The sequence below is a fragment of the Topomyia yanbarensis genome, chromosome 2 (genome assembly GCF_030247195.1).
Source record: "Topomyia yanbarensis strain Yona2022 chromosome 2, ASM3024719v1, whole genome shotgun sequence".
In the NCBI taxonomy this organism is placed as follows: Eukaryota; Metazoa; Arthropoda; class Insecta; order Diptera; family Culicidae; genus Topomyia; species Topomyia yanbarensis.
Window position 1 is genome coordinate 331,720,660 of NC_080671.1, and position 25,573 is coordinate 331,746,232.

Here is a 25,573-nt window from a genome sequence, read left to right on the forward strand (position 1 = left end):
TCCTATATTGGATGCTTGTGATATTTAGAAGATATCCTTAATCATTTCCAATTTCATACAACTGGGCATGGTGATGAATTTTTCACGTGAACTATTTCGCAATATTTCGATTTCTCCTTTCTCAAGAAAAGGTAAAAGGCGAAAATCGACTTTTTAACCGAGTTCGTCAAGCGGCAAATGTGTGTGTATGTGCGTCTGTGTGTGTATATGACCAAAAATCTCACTCACTTTTCTCAGGGATAGCTGAACCGATTTTCTAAGTTTGTGAAAAAGGTACAACGTTCCCATCCGATGTTATTGAATTTCTAATGGGTCCAACTTCTGATTACGGAATTACAGGATGATGAGTACGATTTTAACGAATTCTGCGATGAATGTAAAAAGGTGATTTTAAAAAAAAATGTAACCGCAATTGCTTGGATTCTAACTAGGTCACTAACAGCCGTTCAAAGTCTCTTTGGCTACATTGGCTACCATCATCGGTTCCGGAAGCCCCGTCGGTAGTATCCAAATTCAGAATAACAGTCACATCCGTTTCTTGGCGAGACAGCTGTAGCGTGGTCCTTTGGCTTCTCTCTTTTTTGTGCTTCTTTGGTGTTTACTTTGGTTTTCTCTTTCAGTTCGACCTTCAAACAATAATTTGTGTATGTGGAAATGGCACACCTACTCCCTACTTAATTCATGTTGGACTGTCGTTTGGGAACTGATTTGTGGATTGTCGAGTACGGTGCATATCGTATCGTCACAGCATTTCGGTTATATTCCAGACTGCAGCCACTCATCTTTTTGCACAAGCAAATGAAACAAAGATGCTTTTATGATCTATTGCTGATAAAGTTTTTCACATATTCTTCGTTCCAGTTTTTAATAAAATAGGTTGCATCAAGCCTTATATCGTGTGAAGGTAGACCTACTAACATTTGAAGTCTTATAGCACACTACAAGTGTTTTCTACGTTTTAAAAGCGACCATAAAGTACCATAAAACCTGAATTGTTACTTGGGAGATTGCCACGTTATTCCTTTACTATCAAATTCAGATTGTTCTTCAAATTATGTCCTCTACGATTTCTGTCTCATCCTTCCGATTCTTTAGTTTTCACTTTGCGTCTGGCTCAAGGCCGTACATAAATTGACTCCTGAATTGACCCAAATGATCCTACAATGGATGTCGAACAAGATACGTCGCCAAAGAACCCGAGATTCCATTTAAAATCAAATACATAGAACTGGGTTCGACCATATCCGATCTTCTTTCGGATCAAAGATAGTCCGCGAAGTATTCTAATATTCCGCAAGACGCAGAATTATTCAGCTGTGCCAGATATCTCGAAAGTTCGTCTAGATAAGCTCAGAATTATGATATTTTCTCTAAAGCAAACAAATGGCGTTTGTTGACGAGAATATATTCATAAAGAGCTAACGCGTTTACATGCCCGCTCACAAAGTTGAAATGGCTGGTGTGGTTATTGATTTGAGTTTGGCTTGCGTTGAGCAACTAAAGGACGGGACTGGCTGTTTCAATAACCCCTTGCGCCAGAGAACGAAAATTTTGAGTGACAATCGCACCGGGAGAGACTGCTTTGCGTCTTCTTCGATAAGGATTGTCTGCATTATCGGTTTTTTTTTGTGCCGCGCGTTATGCATGCAGTATTGTACTAATTACAAGCAAATGCGTATTTGTAACAATATGTTTTCTCTCTTGAAAAGCCACCAAATATTCCAGCAAAAGAAAGCTCTGCCACAAATCCGAAGTAAACAGCACCTGGTCTTAGACAATTGAGAAGCAATGAAGAGTTTGCAGCGCTTCCAGGAACACCAAAAATGCCATCTAACATGTCAACCAGAGATTCAACTTATTTAACTCAGTGCAAGATTGGTTGGGGCTGGGTTGGGAATCGGCAACTTTGTGATATTGCGGAAAACCTCCCGGCATCGAAGCGATTCCAATATTCATGGTAGGATATGGACTTATCTTCTCGATGATATATGATCTAGCTTACTCAACGATCTTTGCTGCAGCTTTAAAAAGGTGGCCTGTTTTACTGTCCATGATCACATTTCCGTTCCCCTTGTTCCTATGAAACTAAGAAAACTAACAGAAAAAATAAACAATTATTTTCGCTATTTTGGTTGAAATTTGAAGTCTTTGTCGTTGTTTATTCTGGACTAAAATCTCCGATAAGCATGGGGAACGTGCCATTTGAGCCAGACGTTACTGAACCCTGGCGAACCGCATTCTATGGCTCTGTCTGGAGATGGCTTGACCGATTTGACCAAACTTAGTCTCAAACGAATGGTGTTGCGTCCTCAAAAAACTGTTATTATATTTTATTTCGATCCGCCTTCCGGTTGCGGAGTTACGGGTTGTGGAGTGTGGTCCCAGCGAAAACTTCTATTCAAACCGATACCGCGATGAATGCAGAAAAGAAAAGGCGTGGAAATAATGTTCTCATGGCTCGAGGAACATTTAGCAACATCTGGTAATTCAATCCTGACACTATTTATTCCCAAAGGCGAAGAAATGGACGATTTCGAGCGGTACACACAAGAAGGTACGCTACTGATTAACATCGTCGGGAAAGACTGTAGCAGTGGCTCAAGTTGTGACTGGACCGCAAAGGTTTCGTACTTGCTAGGCATCAGGGATGTCATTGCCGAATCGTATGAGCGCATTCTCCGGTCCAATTTGGCCGGGCGTGGGTATCATTCCACTGCAGTATCTTGAGGACTGATACTATCGGGCTTACCGAGCAAGAGTTGTTCAATATTGCCCTTCTAGATAATGTGAAACCGCATGATAACATTACCGTGGAAACGGACGGTGGAGTCAAGTTCCAGGTGGTCGTGCGATTCGATATCGATGAAGGTTTACAGTATTTCCACAACGGCGGCATCTTGAACTACATGATTAGTACGAGTGTACGAGTGGTTGGGAATATACTTGTTTTACGAACAAATTGGGTCATTGTAATTTTGAGGATATTATATTGAATAATAAAGATTTTTGAATAATTCAATAACTTAAAAGATTTTTACTAATGTTTTGTTTTTTTGCATACCAACGGGCTCTTTGGTTCCAAATTATTACTTGAACTTGGTACATTTAAAAAGAGATAAAAACTTATGTTTCATCGTTTTCTTCGTCAAGTGGAAACAGTGGAAGTCGACTGCACTAGCAATACTATTGAAAATTCGGTAGCAGCACTAGGGCGATCATAACTGGTTCTCCTGAAAGGTAGAGCTCGAATGCGGGCTTGAAGATCCAAGTGCTCGAGGATAGTAGAGCAATCCACTCTAACAGACAACAAGTTCGACACGAATAGGGCTTGAGAGTAGTCCCTCGGGATGCTGAGAATGTCGAGGTGTATTAACTGACAACCTTGCTGACAACGGATTTCGTAACCCGGCAGTTGAAATCTGCTACGCTATGAGAAATGTCGAAGTACAAAGTGTTGCTAAAATTGGAGCCAAACATCTTGCATTTGTAGTTCTAGGTTACTGGCGGTCCATCGAAATCTTAAAAAATGACAGGTTTGACCGCAAAGCTTATCAAAAATTTACTTAAATATTATTTTTGGGGGTCTTTGAATGATTTCTAGAATTATTTTTCAGATTTTTTTAAACATAATAGTGACGTAAGCGTTTCAGACAGTATCGTTAAACCTCGTGCTCGCGATCAGATGTGATTCCTTCTCACCGTGATTGGAATTAACTTGCTCGCTGAATAAGGTAGGCTGAGGATCTGTTTGTGGTGCAGGTAATGGAATTGAACACTGGACTGTGGATTTGAGTTTCGTAGATGAGTTGGAAATCGGTTGTCATGCATACCCTTCAGCAGGAACCTGTTTTACAAAGCATATAGTTAAAAGTGATGTGGCGTACGTGATGGAACTGTATGAAGGAACAATTTTCACCTTCAGAAAATATTCCATCTCACGAAGATTAGATCGTATAGCGTAAAATTAAGCTGCTATATTTATCGTTCACTTTGCTCGATTGTAGTGCTGACCCGGGCAGAAGTAGAAAGTAAATTGATTTCTTTCTGAATGTCGAATGAAAAAATATGTATTCTTTCAGTTACCTATATTTACAGTTGTTAAAACGGCAATGAGAATCCATTTCACCATATCACACGCTGCGCTTCTTCGTAGTCGTTCCAGTAGAATTCTTTGGTGAAAAATACGTAGAATATCAATCCATTGATCGCAATGTTTAACGCCACTTCCATGGCTAGCAATTTTTTCGAGGGCCGAACGTTACTTTGGATCAATCTTAGCACCAGAAAAGGTAGAATAAAATATCGAACTTCAATCAATTGCTGAAGAGCTACCGAACCAAGGGAAGCCACCACCCATAGTATACTGAAACCAACTGGCGGTTGTTGGCCGTTATGCTGTGCAAACAATAGAAATCCTAGCAGAACAACGACACCGTAGTAGAACGGAATAGGTAGGTAGCGCGCGAACCACCAGCGGCCGAAGAAACGATTCCATATGTAAAAAGTGTAGTGCCGATTGTCGGCTAGCAGGTAGGGATGGACTATAGTGTTCTGCTGAATAACCCAGATAAAAAGGGCCAATCCGATCACCGTGATGTACCACTTTTTGCTTGCGAAACGAACCATCCGTCGGATCATGGTGAAAATCACTGAACTGCTAAATGTAGCAAAGAATAAGGAGAAATAGAAAATCTGGAACGGGAGAGGTCCGTGTTTTAGTTTGTTTTGATTTTTGGTAGCTGAGTTTGATCGGAATGTTTTGCTCGATCTCAAATAATACAAACCTGAGGTAAATGCACAGCTGCGACGTGAGCGGTTTTATCTCCAACTACGATCGATCCATTCCAGTACAGAAATACCATAAATGCGAGTAAATTCAGAATGAATCCAAAATAGAAAAAGCACGACCGAATTAGAACCCGATAAAGCAAACGAGGTGTCGTCAAAAGTATTCTTATAGTGTCGAAAAGGTCCTGAAATAATTCGAAATTATTTATTTTATAGCTCTATTTAATTCGAAATGTACCTTTAGTTTATAGCGATGACCAGCGTTTGGTAGACACAATCTCATGGCCAAATCCGAAACCTGCCAACCCAGGAAAAACACAACCCACACGATATTGGTCTGACGCATCAGCACGGCCAGAAATGCCAGCAAAGCGGCCAAATTGTGTTTCTCTTTTAGGCCAAAGTAGACCATCATCAGCACCATTGTGACGGACAGGACATCCGTGTAGTACAGGTGGGAGAAAAAGTACAACGGAGGTAGTGTGGCCAGCGATACCGATTCGAGCAGCACTCGGGCATCTGTTCGTTTTCCGGCTACAGTCTTTCGAATGACGAAAATGAAGTAGGCATTGACAATGGATGCAACTACCGAGGTGAGACGAAGTGCATACACCGAGCATGCCTTGAACGGGCTAAGAAACAAAGCAGAGACCAGGTATAGGCCCGGGAATGTAGTGATTTTTGGGTCCCACTGGAAGGATGAATAGAAGTTTTATTTTTTTTGTTTACATTAAAACGGATCAATCTTACGATGTGGAATCTGCCTTGACAGAAATGCTTTCCCTGACGCAAATGGAACTCTTCATCTACGATCTGTTGCGATGTTTGATACACATAATGAAACAGTAGCAGCGTAACAAACGAGTAAACGGCGAGGAATGCCAAGAAATAGTACTGTATTTGCATTTTGAACAGAATCACTGTTAATTACGTTCGGTTGGATTACATATTAACGATCAGAATTTGTTATACCATTCCGTTGATGGTGGGAATATGACTGCTGGCACTGGCACATCCCAGTTTGCACGCGGTAAAACAACACATTGACTGCTGTGCTGACGGCTTACTTGTTTACGTTTCATTTCCTAGCAGCGCGGTTATAGGTAAACGAAAATAGAAGGTAAGCATATTGGACGGATTCTCGATAGTATTGGTGTATTCTCAACTTGTTTACGGGTAGAAATGGGAGTCAGTTTACAATTTTATCTCGGATGCTCAAGATACTGGGTTAAAAGTCTAAATTTAAGAAGTTTTTTCTTATTCTGATTTACGATATCAATAACTGAAGTATTCACTAAAATTCTCCTTAGAGGAGAAAGTTGAAAGTTTTGTATTTAACCCGAAATTAGATAGGTTGTGGTGAATGTGCATCAATGACAGCGATTTGTTATATTTTCAGTCTGTTTTCTATCCAATGTATATAATCATCAACAAGACGCCGGTTAATAATTTGCGTTTTGCAAAGAAGTGTTATCGAAATAGTTTGTCCGAGGAGTAAAATAGTGCGGAGCTGTAAAAGAATCAACTATCCTTAGATATGATTGTATGGTTCAATTGAGTGGAGAGACGTTTTAAATCACGAGGTGAAATATCAAAGATGGTAAGTAATTGTAGAGGCTAGAGGGGTAAGAGCATCCTGCAGCTGTATTTCCGTTGATGTACAGTTCAAGAATTAAATATCAAACAAGCACTTCTTTTTAATTTAACGAGGGACCCTTCTTGCTAAATTTGAGCTATATAGCGAAGAAAGAGTCGCTTTGAATGTTTCTGGAGACAAGCTCGATTGCACATGCTAATACGAATAAATTTCTACATTTGTTTGATTGGGAAATTGCTTTGCGGTACACTTTAGAGTACGTTGCAGCTCATATTTAAGAACACTGTGAGAAAGAATTCTTCAGTACGACTTACACTGTACAATAATCAATCAAGCCACTGGCCAAAACACTGTCCTTGATCCCCAATGAGCTAGATCAGTAGTTCAACACATTTTTCCTAGTCATTACGTTAAGATTTTCTACTCACTGACTTTTGGCCGCATTGCGGTCAAGGCATTCAAAGTTGCTAGAAGAGATTTCCACGACACTTCTGTATTTACGAAAAGTCGTACTTCGATCTAAATGAAATTCAATAGCAGTTCAATTTGACTATTAATAAATTCGGAAGCTATTATAATATTGTCAATACGTAGTCCTAGCACGTTTGCCCTCGCGCTGAAGCCAAAAGATCATAGTATCGCTTAAGATTTGAATTTCATAGGGTACATTTTATGTTTTATGGGATCTTCTGGTTGACTGTGTACTACAATGAAGAGGTGTAAAATTTCTGGTCACGTCTAACTTCAAAAGGAATGTTAAATCGTTGGATCCAGTTGGACGGGTTGATGACTGTCATTCAGTTTACTATATTCTTGTATGTCAATATACCTGAAGACAGTGAGTTTGAACAGGTATTTGACTGTCAGCCTGTTACTTATGAAAGCTTGAGGTAAACGTTTAAATATATAAACTGGCACATGATTTTAAAGATCAAAGGAATTGTTGAAGCTGCTTTAGACACATTCCACGCACTTGTATCGCTTACCTCATGAAAATAAATCTGCTAATATAAGTAAAAGTTGTTCTGAAATATGTTGGTATAGCTTTAAGGCTCCCAAAATTATAGATATATAGAAATTTTTTAAAAGAATTTGATGACGCTCGTCAATAAAAACCAGTAATACATTTAAGACTCGTTTTTAATAATTGAATATATTTTCCCGTACCACACCGGTACGTTCGTAATAAAATTAATTTGGAGTAATCTTAAATGCCATTTTATTGTATACATATTGTACAAAGATTTCATCTTTGGACGCAGATTTTTTGAGTGAATTGACCATTTTTGCGTTGGCCCCTAACGCAAAAATCATGTTTTTAAAATTTTTCACGAAAACAATGCCCGATATCTATGAAAAATTTTCAGAAGCTATTAGTACTCATCAATACCTTCCTAAAAATGTGCTATTTGTATATAACAAACTTTAAAATCGTTTTTTCATAGGGGTGCACTGAAGTGTTATCCCCTAACGCTTTCCGTTACATTACGGTAAATCCTTCTGCAGAGATACTTTGGGAGCCCACAGAACAGGATATAGACATAAATGATATAAGCAACCTATTTCAGAAATAGCGCAGCCATGTAGTGGTATGAGTGGCCAAAGGGGGGGGGGGGGAGAAAGAGAGGGTGGGGGGGGGGGGGTTATGCCATTAAGGGGAAGGCCTACCTTATAATATAGCAAAATAATCGAGTTTTTATTACATCTATCAATGGATAAACTATCTAAGGATAAATCAACAATTTCAGAACAGGGTTCAAAGATATGGAATGGAACGCAATATGCCAAACAAGTATGAGAGCGCACGGAAGAATTTGATCATAGGGAATAACACTCACTTGTCCTCCCTAAATATTCTTTCAAATTGACGGGATAACACTGCTCAACACACGATCGGGGAGCAGAACGAAAAAAAATGGCGAAAGTTTTGGGTCCCAGGAAACCCCTGGTGAAGAAATTTAAAAAAAAAATGGAACCGGGCTTCACAGTTTAAAACCAAAGTTTGTATGGAGAACTAGGGGTGTTCAAGAGACAAGATATCAATAAAAAATGGTCATCTTAAATTTTCGCATAAAGTCTTACATAAAATGCTTATTACATCGAAAAAGTAATCTATGCAAGTTTTTAGCGCAATCGGACATGATTAAGGGGGTGCGGCGTTTGAATATTGTTTTCATAATATAAGAAAAAATCCAAAGGGAGTACATGAAATGTTGAAAGTCGAATTTTTTTTGTCGAAATATATCTAAAAATAGCATGAAACATCAGCATCTAATCTCAAAACAAACGAAAACCGCTGAGAACAAATTATAATTTTTTTTAGGTCCAATGACTTGGAAATTTTTGAAAAAATGTTTCGAAAATCGAAAATTTTACTATAATGCCCTACGATTGAAAAAAAATTCCCATCGAACTAGGCTTGGTAGCAGCACAAATAAATAGATGGCAGGGATTTCGGGATCCTACTAAATCACCGTGAAGGAATTTTTGAAAAAAATGGAACGGGACTTCACAGTTTAAAACCAAAGTTTTGTGAAATTTTTGAAAATTTGCATCTTTTAAGTGAAAATGGACATTTTTGATCGAATTTGTCCAACGTATTGGGCTTGTGAGCAGAACAAATAAAAAGATGGCGGAGATTTACTGTTCCAACTAAATCACCGTGGAGAAATTCACAGTTTATAATTATTGACCACTTGGAACAAACCACGGTTTGTCTTTTCGAAATTGATTTTCTTCTACCTGAACCAAACATCGTAGTTTAACACCGCTTTTCAGTGGCGTAGCCAGAAATTTGGTTTGGAGGGGGTTTTGACGAAAATCTTAGATTTTTCAAAAATGTTGGCGGGTCTATTTATGACATTTAATCTGTAGGCCGCGATCGACTGGGTACTACCGTGATCTGCAGTAATAGCGAAATGGGACGGTGTGAGCGGGCATGGGCGCTATAACCATACCGTAGGCAGAACTAAATACCTGTCGCAGGTGTCAGTTATGTTGGGTGGCGGACTACGAGACAGGTTAGGTCAAGTTCAACGAGTGGCCAAAAACACCACTTTACTAACAAAAGCATGAGCTGAAATCTCGCAACTTCGAAACCGTAGCATTTAAGGAGCTTTGATAGACGGGGCAGAAGGTGTGGAAATGCGGGGATCGAGCGACGGCACAAAAGCTGGGCAAAATGCGCCAACGCATGATCAAGTGGCAGACGATCAGCGAAAGGATGTGTGTAGTGTGGATCAAAGGCCATTATCAATGTGCACTGACCTCACGAAGCCGAGAAAGATGCATTTTATGCGCAGCTGGAGCATGTCTATGATAGCTGTCTATGGCAGAATGTTAAGCTTGTCATATGTGACATAAACATCCGCCGGGGGCATTGTATAAACCGGTTATCGCACAGGGTAGTCTGTACACTTTATAAATAATGTGCAGAAATTCTCACGATTGATTAGTATATTATGACGAACACCTAAATAGCGAAACAGTAGACGACAAGAGTATTGCAAGAATCAGCTTGGAGACGCGCGCAATCGACGGCAGATTCTGGATCTACCTAAGATTCATGAAAAAATAGGACGGTTGAACCGCTGGCAATGATCAACTGTCATGTGAGCTATTCAAACACAGAGCAGAGGAATTGGCTAGAGCACTCCACTGGGTGCTTTTGAAGATCTGGAAGGAGGAGATTTCACCGAAGTATAGGAAGTAGGGAGTAGTATGTCCCATCTATAAAAATGGTGTTAAGCGGGATTTTTGAAACTAATTACCGATTAATCACATTACTGAACTGCCCATGAATGCAAAGGTGACGTAAACGCCATCCAGCATATTTTTCAGGAAATCAATTTTCAAATCATGCATGGTGCCACAGTGGCACGACTTAGAACAAAAGGTGGACTAAAGTCCAAACTTTACCGCATCGGTTCAAATAGGACGTTTTTATGTAATTTTGGTGCGCTGAATTCGTTTTTGATATTAAAACATTTTAAAAATAAACATTTACCATTCATTAGGGTGCCCCAAAAAAATTTTTTTTTTCGAAATCGTTCTTAAAATTTGTGTATGTTAATTTTCGTGTGCTAAATCGTTTTTTATATGAACACTTGTAAAAAAAATTCATTATACATTAGGGTGGCTCAAAAATAATTATTTTGTTGTGAAGGTTCAAAATTTTTTTAAAGAAATTTTTGTGCGCTATTTTGGTTATGAAAATAGAAATTAACTTTACTACTTATTAGAGTGGCTCAAAAGTAAATATATTGTCTTTTGTAATGATTTTTTTCAATAGTAAATTTGAAATTTATTTTCCACATTGAAACGAATTGATTGTCATCTCATTATGGGGTTTTAGAAATGACTATTTTGTTTTTAAGGATCAAATAAGATGTGTTAGACTAATTTTGGGACGTTTAATTCATTATTGGGTTACTTGACATGAAAACTACATTTTCATTCATTTCCAAAACAAACATTTTGAGCGTCTTAGTGGAATGTTGATTTACATTCACTAATCAACAAGATTTTTTTTCACAGGTGTGTTTTAAGTTACTTAGATTTCTTATTTCATATCTTAAATAAAAAATCCAAACCCCTTTTTTCGCGTAAAAATTAAAAATGGTCTTATTTTACATGGATAATATCGCATACCCTTAAGCTATATCAGTGCTATGCAAACTCGGATCAAAATAGTCTCACCAAATAACTAGAACTCAACTGTGTTCACTCAATTTGACAGTTATTGCATAAGTTAGCAAAAATAGTTCCAGAAACATTTTGACATATTTCAGATGGTTGAGAATATTTACTGATTTTTAAACATTCTTAATACCTTTACCACCTAAAAACCAAACTTCCCAATCGGTTTCTTATTCTTGATCACTAGTAAAACCCTTGTAGATCATGCTCTCAATGCTATTTGAAAGTTGTGTATGTATTAATGTCATTAGTCATGTCACTAGCTATAAAGTGATTATTCAAATTCAATATCACTAATAACCATGCGTCTCCATTGACAGTTTTTTTTTAATTTTGACTGCTTATCGCAAGTTTTCGCAAAACTAGCATAGACTCATTTTAAAGAGAAAATTAAAAGCTTTCGAATGAGTATAGTGTGATCGCGGGCATTCACGGGCGTCGTTGTTGTTATCGCATTAGAAGTTCGAATTCAATAAAAAATCATGACAAACAGTTATCTAAACACTAACTAAACCAACTAGTGACTAATTTTTGGCGATTTTACGATGTAATTTTATCACATGGATAATTTTGGTGAAGTAATGCAATGCATAAAATCAACCGTTTTTTTGAAAAATGAAAATAATCGTATGTAGTTCCTATGGTCAAATAATGCAAAAAACACTTGAGTTATGACCTTCAAAAAGCTGTCAAAAATCCATTTTACGTTCAAATCACCTAAAATCTCGCGAAAATGTCTCTGATGGCTCAGCTAATACGAGAAAAATACTAGTGGGAATATCGCATAACCTTCATATACGGACTTAAGTCCGGGCTCGTCCCACTGTGGGTGCGGGTAAAAGCATGCTTTCGCCACTTTGCTTTTCGCATTTTAACAGGTAATTTTTTATTTTCATTTGAGTCGTTTACACTGAAAGATGCGAATTTTCGTAGTGAACATAAAAATACGAAAAAGTTAAATTTGACCAAAGTGGCGTTGAAGTCACTTTTGCATACTAGGATAGTAAACGTCATCTACAAGGTGTTCTCCCAAATTCTTTGTTGCCGCCTATAACCGTTAGTAAGGGAATTCGTAGTGCAATATGGCCTATAATGCACAAATACGGGTTGCATTCATATTTTCAACCAAGCTATTTGCAATAACATTCTTAAAAACTTTGCTGAAGATACTAAATTTGATTGGAATTAGTAATGCATCCAACTAGAAAAATTAATCAACAAAATTATACTAATAATTCAAAATTTTTTTGTCTTTTGACTTAAGTGCCAATACCTTATTTAGGACTGGTGGTATCCAACGGGGAAAAACGATCGGAAATGGTGAGTGAAGCTAAGCAATCATGTGAAACAAATTCCCCCCAGAAGCGAGACTCGAACTCGCAACCTTTGAGACTCCGGCCCAATGCACTAACCCTTATGCTATCCCTGGGTATGGCGACATCCCAGAAAGAACATATGATTACCTCTGTTCACTGGGCAAGGGACCAGAAATCGACAGTCTTCATTAGCTCTGTCACCCACCGAAGCACGATGGGTAATGAACTAAAATTAGACATCACACGATAATAAAAACCCGGGCCTTGGTATCTAGCGGGGAAATTAAATAGATCAAATGTGTTGGGGTGATCAGCTGCCGTTGTGTGTGATTCTCGCTTTGCAGGCAGGGTACGATCACCGTCGCCAGTGGGATAATCATATGTTCTTTCTGTGATGTCGCCATACCCAGGGATAGCATAAGGGTTAGTGCATTGGGCCGGAGTCTCTAAGGTTGCGAGTTCGAGTCTCGCCTCTGGGGGGAATTTTTTTTCACATGATTGCTTAGCTTCACTCACCATTTCCGATCGTTTTTCCCCGTTGGATACCACCAGTCCTAAACAAAATTATGCTGCTAAATACTAAAGCTGATGGTTTCCAAATTATGGAATCTTGGCGCCATTCAATTCGATACCAAAATGTACATCATATCGATCTCAGCTGGTGGCACTTTATATAAATGCATATAAAACCGATTCTGACCTGTTAGAGACAAGCGTAAAACGCCATTTTGCATCAGTTTCTATGTAGGCGTTTTCATTGAGCTATTTTGTTGGATATTTACATGATTTATCAACTATAGGATCCTCACTAAAATATTAGTTACAAGATCCCATTCTCACAATTTAGTCCATAACGTTTAAATCGTTAGGTTCTCAATGTAATGAATAGATAATAAACTTCCAAAATTATTATTTGAATATTTAATAAACTAGTCAGCATCAAACTTTTTTTCTTCAATTCAAATATTTTGGTTTGGAGGGGGTTTTAACCCCCAAACCACCCCCCCCCCCCCTTGGCTACGCCACTGTCGCTTTTTAATGTTTTTATAGCACGTTAAAGTCAAAATTTTATCGAGGATACGCATTTCTCAGAATTCGCAAATAAAAGATACAATTTCTCGAAATTCTCCAGTTTTCTATCATTTAGATAATTCAGTGACAAGCCGACCAGCTGACCCATAAGACCGCAATTGTGTGCAGATTTTCAACAATTTTTTTATACTGAAATATATCTAAATTTTCCAAAAGCTGCGTCTTTCCTTCTTCTGTCTTCTTGCAGATCCATGAGTAGAAACGGTTGAACAAATACCAGAGGTTGAACTGGAAGGGCGATATTCTATTTCGAAATCTTTAGTTCAACCGTATTACTGGTTTTTCGCAACATTATATACAATATGTAAATATCATAACTGCTTGACAGAGTACAATCGTGTGACAGTCTTACCTTTGCTGAGTTGCTTCAGTGTCACATTTGTTTATTTTTAACGCAACAAGAAAATGAATATTGAACCACCCTAATGACGTTTTTTGATCTGCCCTAATCAACAGTCAATTTTATTTTCAAGATTTTATAATGTCAAAAAACAAAGTCAGTGCATTAAAATCGCTTGCAAAAACTTATTTGGCCAACAAAATAAAAATTGTTGAGTCGCCCTAATAAACAGTTAATTTTATTTAGTATATTTTCAGATGTCAATAATGTATTCAACTAACCAAAACTACTTGAAACCACCTTTTTTGAACCATTAGAAAGTGGCGATTGTTGTCTACAATCTCTTCTATACCGGGCCACACTGTGGTATGCGGTGTGGCCTGTTGTCAATCCATATTAATTTGATTTCTAAATAACATTTGTCAAATACACATGAAGGTGAAACTAGAAATACATCTAGTTTGGCATTTCAAATCTTTGTTTTGAGTTATTTACATGTCTAGAGGTAATATACTTCGCTTTGTTTGAGCTTCAACAAACACTTCGGTCGCGTTAGGGGACAACACTTCATATGCGACCGTTTGTGTTCATTTTGGTGTTGTCCCCTAACGCAGCGTTTGCAACGGTCGTGAAAAAAATTTCATGAAAGCACGAAAATCTAAGTATACAGTATTGTTCTGTGACTATCGTTGATCAAATACAAGTGTAGGTTGGAAAATCAATATTTTGCTCTGTTGTCCCCTAACGCGACATTTTCACCTCTCAGAATGAAATGACAACCTGAAAAGTATCGAACCCATAACATTAACGTTGTGTTAGGACTTTTAAAGTATTCAATTAAGTGTTTTGAGCGTACATCGTAGGATTTTTCAAACGACAAGCTGTTAACAGTTGCATAATGCGTGCAAACGTTGTCCCCTAACGCTGGAATGCGTCTTTAGCGTCTTGTACAAAGTATTATTTAAGTTACGACGGTATACCATTGGAAAGAAGAAAACCTCACTATAACTCAAAGTAAATGCGTTCAACAGATAAAATTAAAAGTTTTATAAAATCGGAAACTAGAAGCACATAAAATTTGCGAAAAAATATAACAGCGATGATAACTTAACAAACTTTTTAAAGCTATGTGATTTATGGAACCATGCAATTGACATCGCGGTAGCAGAGTACAACGCAAAAACTTATCACAATATAAAAACATTTCCAAAAACTTCTTTAATTACATAAGAATTATTTTAAAATCGGATTATTTTTTATTTTAATTTTTTTTTTACATTTTAACGACATTCAATTAGCTAGAGATTACTGGGAAGGGAAAGTTTTGAAACTTAGAGCCATAGTACTCAAACGAGAGCAAGGATGTGAAGTAAACAGATCGGAAAACTAGAAGTGGCAGGGTCATTAGAACAGGCTTAATATCGTACGGGCTTAATCTTTGTCTTCTGTTAATGAGGGTCGAGCTTAGGCAGAATAACTACGAATCACCCGAGTTCACTAACATGCGTCCTGATAAAGGTAGACGTATCTATCTTTACCGTGACTATTTATTTTAATTTTATTCTTTTTGTTTTAGCATTACTACGTGGGTACAATAATTTCTTGCTGAGATAAAAATTACCTTTCAACAGTTTTTTAGTTCGTTTGTTATAGTTTACTGGTGTTTTTATGAAAGGAAAATTTCAACAATAAACCCTCGAAATAGCAAAACAGAATGGGGATAGTTAGAGGAAGGGTAAAATCTCTTATGCTAATATCACAGGCTTCGTGGCCAAGTTTACCAGCAAAGGGTTTGCAGAATTTACGCAGCCCATCCAAAATTTCGGGAGTACTTGCTGGAGCCAATCATTGATTTGAAGGTTAGTTTCCGGTTGAAAATTAATCCCAAATTTTTCATGTCGTCTGACCATGGAACTCGGCGTTCCCACACGCAAATCTCGTTATAAGAAAGTTTCTGCGGGCTTCGTTTTCATATAAAGCAGATTGCCTGTGGTTTATCATCGTTGGTCTTTATCGTCCATTTTCTCTAGTAGCTTCGATGGCGTTTTGGGCTGCTTGCAGTTTGGCGACTTCTATAGCTGTCTCGGAATCCGCTGCGATGAATCCAGTATCGTCGGCGAATAGGAAGTACTGGATATCGTCAAGCATCACCAGGTTGGCGGTGAAGATATTGTAGTGTGTAGGGCTCAGAACAGCACCTTGCGGGACACCAAATGATATTTTGTGTCTGTCCGATAAGTGGCCGTTGACTGTCACGTGATAGTAGCGGTTCAGCAAGTAAGAGCGAACGAATTTTAGAAGGTACAGGGCAAAGTTTCCTAGAAGAATCTTGTGCAAGATTGCTTCCTGCCACACTGAGTCGTATGGCATCTCGACATCCAGTAGCACCATGCCAGTAGACTTGCCTAGCTCGAATCTCCTTCACAAGCCGGGTGAGCTGGTTGGTAGAGTGCCTCGTTTGAAGCCAAATTGCACATCAGGGATAATTCGAGTAGTTTCCAAGTACGGTGCTGTTCGATGCATTTCAGGATTCGTACAAGAATTTACTGAATTAGGACAATAGACTTATCGGTCTGTAGTTGCTTCCGTTAGTGGGGTCCTTGTTTGGTTTCGGAATGGCAATTACTACTGAGTTTCCAGCTAACCGGGAAGTAGCTATGTCTTATACAAGCGGAGAATATTTTGGCGAGGAAAATTTGGGCCTTTCGAGGCAGTTTTTTGTACTTGTGCGAGGTTCGTGGCTAACAGCTGCCCAGCTTTCTCTGACGGGGAAGAGATAATTGTATCAGCTTCATGCAACGGTGGATTATATTTGGTCGTCTTTTGCAGAGCCTTGGAGATTCTCCACAGCGTGTCGCGGTCGTCGTTTAGGGTGCGCAGCGTTTCCTTGAATCTGCTAAAGCTAGCCTGGTCGCAATCCTCGCGAATCCTACTGTGTAGTGACGCTACGATGTCCTTGTGGATAGGATCTCTTTTCCTGTATCACTGTCGCCGATGTGTGTTTCGCAGTGCGATCAATTTTCGGGTGTTCTCTGGAATCGTCGCAATTTGATAGGAGCGTTGCTGTACTTCAGGGACCTCAATACCTTAGGCGTCCAGTACGGTTATCGTTAGGGACTCAATAGCAGCGTCAATCACAGTTTCGTTGCACAAATTTGTGACAGATGGGTCTAAAAGGTCTAACTTAGACTTAATCTCACGTTGGAAACGAGGCCAGTCCGCACGTGCGTAGCATCGGAACTTTGGTATAGTCTGGATGATTGGCGTTGAAAGACTGACATCAAACATTACCGGGAGATGGTCCGATGGCAGTTTGTTCAGTATGATTGGCTTTGTCATGTTCAGCGGGTTATTCGAAATGGCAAGGTCCAATGTGGACAGACGCCCCCGACCTGCTGGATGGTATGTGAAGGATTCCGGAAAATGGATAAAGAAGTTCCGGCTAGCTGCTTCCTGGTACAGTACTGTTCCAGCCTTGTTTGTTCTCGAGTAGTTCCAGTCACCCACTATGAAGAAAGGTTCTGCTCTTCTGGTAAGTGTTGAGATACCTCGGCGAAACTGTGTCCAGATCGGTCGTGTTCTCTTCCCCGCCAGGGAAATAGGCACCGATCACATGTAGGCTTCAATCCGCCGTGCTAATTGAGATGCCTGTAGCTACCCCTTCGAACCGCTATCATGACACCTCGGATGGAGAGCGTTTATACTTTTCATTTCTCTCAGAATGTTTATGAAACATTACCGTTAACCAAGCAAAAATACATACGATCATGGATGCTTTAAAAGACTTGGATAGTTCTACAAACCCTGGAACAGCATTTCTAAAAACTTTGTCAATGGATGTAACAGTTTCTTTATTTCGGTTTTTAACATGCCACTGAAATCGGGTTGTTTCCCTAAAACTTGCATCAGCTGAGCAATTCCACGAAGATTCGTACACAAATTATTAACCCTAGAACGTTGCACTGGGGTACAAATGTACCCCACGCCTTTTTTGGAGCCATGTAAAGACGAGAATTCGGCATTTTCCGACCTGGGACCCTAAGGGATGATCCATAAATGACGTAGCATTTTTTGAGTGATTTTTAGCACCCCCCTCCCCCCTCGTAGCATTTCGTCACAAACCTCTAAATACCCCCGTGGTAATTACGTAGCTTAACGGTAACTCTATCCCCCTTGTTCCCGTAATTTTTTTAAAAAAAATCTATTCTATTCCCCTTTAAAAAAGCTACGTAGCATGACATGACCCCCTACCCCCCTGTCGTCACACATCATCACAAAATACAAAACTCCCCCCTCCCCCATATAATGCTACGTCATTTATGGATGATCCCTAACCATAATTCGATTTAGAGTACCTAGTAAGAGTAGGAAAAGGTGGTATAGCCAGTTTGCTTATAGCCTTCGTAGAAGCAGGTGTCAAAGATGGCGTGTAGTACATTTGTACCCCAGTGTAAGGTTGTCGTTAGTGTTTCGTCAGGTTTCGTACTGTCAGAGGAAATGTGATTCGTGACAATACCAGTTTAAATACTGATTGTTTTACTACATAAGTAACAATTAGTATTATATAATCGTTTTTAATCATTTATTCAATTAATTTAAATTAATTTTGAAGCGGAACAAAAAATCGTTTTCATGTTTGCTGATTGTTATTGTTGATTTGTTTATTTTTTATAGTTCTTCAAAGCAATGGCTCTCAAGTATAATTAGCGCACAATTACTGCTGTAACAGTAACGTTGCGCATTACCAATGTATTATAAATATTTTTTTCATTTCAATTTCCACCCCATTTCGAGGTATTCTCTAAAACCCGATTTTTAAACATTCACTCTCCCAAATAAGCGCATTTAAAAAAAAATAGAAATTTCGCTTTATAGTTATAGAGTTTTAAGGCCATTCTTTCAACTTTTAGAATCATTTGATTTTTTTCAAATCTGTTGAAAATTCGCAAAGTTATAGTAATGTTTATGAAAAAAGTCAAAACCGCTATTTATTCAATTTTTATTTTGTTCAAACCAATTTACGTAGGAACTGTGGGTAAGACGGACAGGTGGGGTAAGACGGACACATGGTTATTTTAGGCATATAACATATAAAGTTCAATTGCATTATATGAGTACCCTCTTTTTAGGGATATCCTTGAATAATGAAGTACTCAGTAGGCCTTGAATATTTTTAAACGCGAAAAATTTAAGCAAACCATTGATAATAGCAGTGCATCTTCGAGCGGATGTAATTTTTACGTCTCTGATTTTAAGGTTTATCGAGTAAAAAATCAATGTTTTCACGGATTTTTTCTTTTATTTCGATAATGTAACTCTTGAATGACATCTTCGTGGAAAATAACAGGTATGTTTATATACGAGTAAATAAGTGCAAGCGTTTAAAAAATATGTGTACTGGTGGGGCAAGACGGCCAGTCTTGATTAATTCTATTGATTCATCCTTATATGAATGTCGCGTGTAGAAACGAAATTCTAGCAGCCAAACGTGGAGAACCGTCATGTTAGCTGAAGTCTCACATGTAGTAGACCGCTGCTCACTGGATCATTTGCTAGGATATCCCTGATGGAGAGTGGGAGTCGGTGGAGGGTACGCAGGTTGGCGAATTCCGGACAGTTCATTAAGAAATGTTCCACAGCAAAGTTTGTTTGGCATATTGGGCACACTGGTCGATCGACCCTGGTGATTGTGTGTTCGTGGGTGATCTTTGTGTAACCAGTTCGCAATCGGGAGAGGGCCCTCTCCTCGAGTCTTTTGGGGTGCATGTCAGCTCTTCTTTAATCTTCTGGGGGTAACCGTCCAGTGGGTGGTGAAATGTTCCCTTGGTGTACTCCGAAATTCCGTGATTATATCCGAGAAGGGTATCAATTTGGTAAGCAGTTTCACGGCTCGTCTCACGCGCGCTGTCAGTGCATCGGCCTCATCGGCCTTTCCGCTGATCCTACAATCACCAGGAACCCAACAAATTGTAGTCAGCGAATCGCAGTAGTTCTCGGTAGCCTGTATGTACGGGTGGCGGGATGTACTAGTTTTTAGGGTGGTGATTACCGACAGGGAGTCGGATAGTATGACGGTCGGGATTTCATCTGTTTTGTTGGATAGTGCAAGGCTGCGGCTTCTGCTGAGAAAACGGAACAAATTGGAGGGAGGCGGAAGGCGTGGTCTGTACCTATCCCTCAGATTCCCACCGCAACTCGGTTGACTAGCTTGGACGTGGTTTGTGAGCCGATCGTTTATTAGCTGGTAGAACTTAGGTCAGGCTACCTCTGGGGCGGGTCCAGCGCCAAGTGATCTAAATAAGCTGGTGTTCGTGCACGGCCGACCTTCGTAGCAGAGGTGGTCCCGGGATCTATGAAGACGAGACAGCTGAGGATGTTCCGTACCGGTATACTCTCAAAATATGTTATGGGCGGACTGTAGTAAGGCGCAGTCGTTGCTCGATGTCCTCTCCAGATTTCTTAGTGCACTTCGGAGCATAATGTTGGAAGCCAGTCAAATCGTGCTGTTGTACAGAGGAGCCAATACAGTCATGAAACCGTCCCAGTTGTTGCTTGTAATCTCGATTCTATAGTAGATCTTGCTATGAATTAGAGCCCCTCCGACGCTGAGGACAGTTTCCTGTCCCAAGTCGGATGCCGGTAGCTGATGGTCCGGATTAAACGTTTCCTGCTTTCGTAATCTCGTAAGAGATCGAAAGTGCGGCATGAAGGTGAGGCGGCCATTCAGTGTGATGCCGAGTACCTTCGGTTCCTGACGGAAGGGAATCAGTGTGCCATTTAGTTTCACTGATCGACTGGTGGCAATGTGGTGTGAATCACAGCAGTGGGCGATGGAGCACTTGGGACCACCGATTCCTACACGGAATGTGCGGTTGTGGAGATAGTCTCTTATGAAGCTGCTTAAATTTACGGTAACTCCCCAGTTGGCCCTGTTAGAGAACTTCCTCTCGGCTAACCGTGCTGTATGCTTTTACGATGTCTACAATGATGATGTCAGCATGTTGGTCATTGGCTAAGGCTTGACGAAGTATCTCTCCAAAAGCACCAAGATGGTTTCCAGTCCACGTTCCTTTGCGGATGGCAAACAGGCGCTGGTCCAGGTGATGGTTCTCCTCCAGGAAGGTCATAAGGCGTTTATTGACCATCCGTTCCGTAACCTTCCCGGGTACGGAAGTAGGCTTATGGGGTGGAAGTCGTTCAGGGTTCGGGGTCCTATTCCTCCCTTGGGAGTAGAAATTATCAAGGTGCTTTTCAAGAGTATGTAACCGGTTGGCCATTCCAGATACGGTTGAGATATTCTAATTAAACTATGCTCCGTTGAAGTTGTTTAAAATGATCCGCCATATAGATGATGGCTTTCTCTTTTTTCTGGAAACTGAAAGTTGCCATTTTGATTTTCTACATAACGTTAATAATTGATTTCTGATGTCTACTGACTTCACATTTTGAAACGACCCCATTATTATTATCAAAGAGACTATATCAGCAATTCATCACATACGGAAAGGTTATTCATACAGGACCCGTGTGTTCGTTTTACATCAGTCGTCGCTCGAATGCCAAACGAGCAGCATCATGGATATATCGTCCGAACGGTGCAATAATTCGTTTACATGCAGGGTTTCGGGTCACACAACGGAGAGGGGAGAATACGATAAACTTGGCAGACAGCTGGGAAAGGGATCCAAAGTTTACATTGCTACTGTTTAACTGTGTGCGAGTTGATGCCGCCACTGCCGAAAGCCCATAGCGCCTACTATGTGGTTTCGGCGGTGGTGGCATTGACACAGTTGGACCATGTGGAATTTGCACGTGTTTGCTTACTGTGTGCAAGATTTGCCGTGCGCTCTTCGCATTGCTGTGGGATTTAAGACTATATGTACACGCAGGGACAGACACATTTTTGCAGTTTTCAGACAAAATGAGAAACTTGTAGTGACAGATTTTGCCAAGTATTTTTAGTAGTACTTCCTGGTTTGTTTGAAAACAGTGGCAACATGAACGATTATGGAAATGCGATCGGTTCGGTTCGTGTACACGCGATAATTGGAAATGTGGGTGAGTTTTTGGATTGAGTTCAGCACTACACGATGCGATGTGTGTGTCCTTTGAAAGTTTCGTTGGAATAAATACATTTATTTTTCTGCTAGTGTGCCAACATATTTTCGGCAGTTTGTGGGTGCGTAGAGTGATGAGCTTATTGATACACATATGATGCATTTTTATCAGTGATGCATCTGGCAACATGCTTCTGTAGGAGTTTCTGAATCACGGGCGGACTGAACTGGATTTATTTGCACTTGCTGAAGGGCTGATGTTGGTTGAAGATCTTGGTTGGCGAGGAGATTGAGCTAGGTTAGAGCAGTTTCAGTGTGTTTCAAAAAGTTGCGAAGCTTATCTGTACCTATTCTTGGTGTTCAACCAAAGTGTGATTCTATCTATCCAATCGCTGAATTTTTATGGTTATAACATGTTTTCAAGCATTAGAATTTCATATCAATCAGTCCATTCTAGGGTTATTAAATTCATACATTTTGAATTTTCCCATATCCGAATAAGAAGCTTTATTCTTAACTATCTTTACAGGACAATTTTTGGCACGAAATGATGAAAGTGACGGGACCAGTTTCCGCAACCGTACGAGCCGCACTGGACCGGACAAAATTTGTTCACGGTGGACTACAGTACCTGGATGACCCGACCATCGATGCAGTGGAGGCGGATATCCGCCGATTTCCGGCTATGCTGCAGAAATCTGAGGACGAAGTGGCGCGGATGTTGGCTTATCCGGGTGATATCAAAGAATTTCGTTTTCTGACCGGTGAGCGCTGCGTGATGAAGTTGATAGCTTCCAAAGTACAGCAGTATGGTTTCAATTGCTTCTACAATCCAGCCAGAACAGGTGTCCAAAAGCCGGTCGAGCAACAACCTGTTGTATCTCAATTGGAGCAAACTGTAATCGTAGAAGAAGTTAGAAATAAAATTCGAGATTATTATGATAGAAAGTTTGTATTCGAACCTGAATCGCTTAATTATTATGAAATTCACGAAACTGATTTTTGTTTTCAGATGCGACGGAAGTAAGGAACATGTCGATTTTTGCTTGAAATTAGCCAACGTTGGTGTGGAAATACAGCAGGATAGCAACGGCGACATGGCACGAATTATATGCCCTTTCTGTGATCAGTTGACGGCAATGATGCGACGGGACAAATCCGGTGCCTGGAAAATATCCAACTTTTCAGCTCATATCAAGTTCAAACACAACCTTCTGAACTATCCGGGAAAGGAGACGGGAGCGGCTGATTTGGACAACTCAAGGAAATCACGGAAAAGATCTCACTGCGACTTTTCGATGGATGAATTCGTTACGGCGCATTATGATTCTACGGAACAGCAGTTGGATTCGGCAATTAAGATTGAGGTATTCGAGATGTAATTCTAGCTCGAGCAGCTCGGTAGCAGTATTTCAGTTTGTGAAATTGAAACTCGAATCAAATAAAAACTATGACCTTTGTAATTCCCGGTAGTGCTTCAGTGGTTGTCTTACTTAATCGTTTGTGAAAGGTTTGAAGATTTCCTAAATTGAGCAAACAGAAACTTGCAATTACAATTGCTAATCTTGAAGATTGAATGGCCATTCGGATGCATATGTTAAACACTCATAATGCTGAATAAGTAGCACAATTATAGTTCTTCTACGAGGGTGTTTTAAGAAATTCCTGCCCCAACCATGTACTCATACATGTGAACGTTATTAGTTTAAAAGCTCATATTTCATTTATTCTTTAATCTTTCTTCTGACCCGTGTTGGTCTACATTAAATGTTGTTGGATGGAAAAAGCTCATTTCATGAAATAATTCGGAAGCAGACTTCGAAGGCGCGTAAAACCCATAATTTATTCGTACCTTTTTCACCTGATTACATTAATCTCACATCACAATTTAACAAAATGAATTAAATGTATGAAACATTACAATGACGTTACAAAAATATTTTAATTTGATCTTATAAGCAAGTCAGATCGAAGTAAGCGGTGCCGCGAACTGATGTTTTTTACGTTTGACGTTATTGCTTCTGCATATTTCCCATATTTAGAGTTCTTACTCAAAAATTGGTGAAAAAATAGCTCTACTTCGATACGGTCCTGCATTTACGGCAGGTCATCAGCGTATATAAGTTTGCACCCTGGGGGTATAACATAGAATACGTCATTGGAGAATAAATGAAAAAGAGAATGTCCGAGATGGCTTCCTTGAGGTACGCCCAACAAGTTAATGAATAATCGTTACTTACTAATTCTACAGTCAGAGAACGATCTAAGCAATATGGGGCCCTATTCTTACAGTCACGTCACTTGGTGACTAGAAGGAAATTTTCTTCTAGTCACTAGGTGACGTGACTGTGATAATAGGGCCCATGATTTAGGCCACCATGTAAATCAACAGCAAGAACACCAGTAACCAGAACATCAGTCATATACGCCATGGTTTCCCAGGACATGTTCTGGTTTTTAACTGATTATCCTGGTGTCCTGGGATGTCGCAGAAAACGTTTGATTTAAGATTACGAGAAACAAAACTTAATGCACTAGAATCTCCAAATCCGTTGTCTCTCGTAGGTAGCAGGTCAAGATTTTGATAGCTATCAAAATGTTCGAAAAGTCGCTGTCAGAATTCCGTTTCAATTCTGCCAGATACAGTGACACAATCTCATTTGCGGAATGCTTATACAGGTCGGACTCGATTATCCGGGGATTTGAAAAAAATCTCACCCCGGATAATCGAATCAAATTTTTTTTTGCGTTTTTTCATGAATTTAAGCTTCATTCGTGGAGAAATTGGAAATAAAATGACCAGGACAAATTTTCCTATTATGGTAAATATAAATGTACCTATTTTGGCCCTAGTCGATTTTTCAGACTTTCAGGGTGTGATTTGTATTTTCAGTTGGTTTTCATTTATTATTCATATTGGTAACGAGTTAACGATATGTATCAGTTGCTTATAGCTATTTGTACAAGAATTCGAAGATAAACTTTTTTATAAGGTATGTCTTTTGCAATAGAAGTCAAACTCGATTACCCAGGGCTTAGATTTTCCGACGTAACTGATTCGATTACTCGAATACCAGAAAAAAATTAATAAGTAAACTGGGGGTCGTCTGTTTCTTGGCTCCAGTTTAATTTACGTGGAGTGTCACATATCACAGCTAACATGTCTAGTCATTCTAATTAGAAGAGTGCGTGTTGCGCACCCACAAAGAGATCCTTGTCCTTGTAGCATCATTTAGTTGACATATGCTGGATTGTCAGGTAATAACTACGCGTGTAGTCTTCGCAAACTGTACCACTCATACTTGTCACTAGCGAAGGACTACCAGGTTCCCGGGCGCCTCAGCGAGAAGTACTGCTGGCGCCCTCTTTACATAGCCTATCATCCATCTTTGCTTGAGCTACCCAAGAATTGAAATCACCTCCAGTGACGGCCGGGTCTCTTTTCAGAATCTCGTTAACCATTTCTTGACCAACTTTTTTCTACCACGTATAGGGTCCCAAAACTATTTTTCCTTAAAACTGTTGGCGTCAAGAAACACGAAAAACCTGGTTTAAGAAAGATAGGTGCTTCTTTTGCTGCTGCTCAATATTTACCTTCCGATCTAGTCCAATTGCATGAAAAAGGTAATTGAGGGCAACCTAAATTAGAAAGTTTTAGCAGTTTTCAATAATATTCCCAGGCTAA

General features: G+C 39.6%; 2 protein-coding genes and 1 pseudogene across 2 annotated transcripts; 2 read left to right on the forward strand and 1 right to left on the reverse strand.

Annotated features, from left to right (window-relative positions):
- The first annotated feature begins 2,414 nt into the window (after positions 1–2,414).
- On the forward strand, positions 2,415–2,993 carry LOC131680594 (cytoplasmic aconitate hydratase-like; annotated as a pseudogene).
- A 1,075-nt stretch (positions 2,994–4,068) lies between these two features.
- On the reverse strand, positions 4,069–5,822 carry LOC131683936 (putative Dol-P-Glc:Glc(2)Man(9)GlcNAc(2)-PP-Dol alpha-1,2-glucosyltransferase). Its single transcript, XM_058966348.1, has 4 exons — positions 5,539–5,822; positions 5,027–5,479; positions 4,785–4,973; positions 4,069–4,692 (listed from the first exon to the last, which is right to left on the reverse strand). Exons 1-4 carry the CDS (start codon positions 5,692–5,694, stop codon positions 4,123–4,125), a joined length of 1,368 nt encoding a protein of 455 aa, XP_058822331.1. The 5' UTR covers positions 5,695–5,822; the 3' UTR covers positions 4,069–4,122.
- A 156-nt stretch (positions 5,823–5,978) lies between these two features.
- Positions 5,979–23,513, forward strand: LOC131683937 (uncharacterized). Its single transcript, XM_058966349.1, has 3 exons — positions 5,979–6,388; positions 22,418–22,836; positions 22,901–23,513. The coding sequence occupies exons 1-3, from the start codon at positions 6,386–6,388 to the stop codon at positions 23,268–23,270; spliced, it is 792 nt and encodes a 263-aa protein (XP_058822332.1). The 5' UTR covers positions 5,979–6,385; the 3' UTR covers positions 23,271–23,513.
- Positions 23,514–25,573: the final 2,060 nt, after the last annotated feature.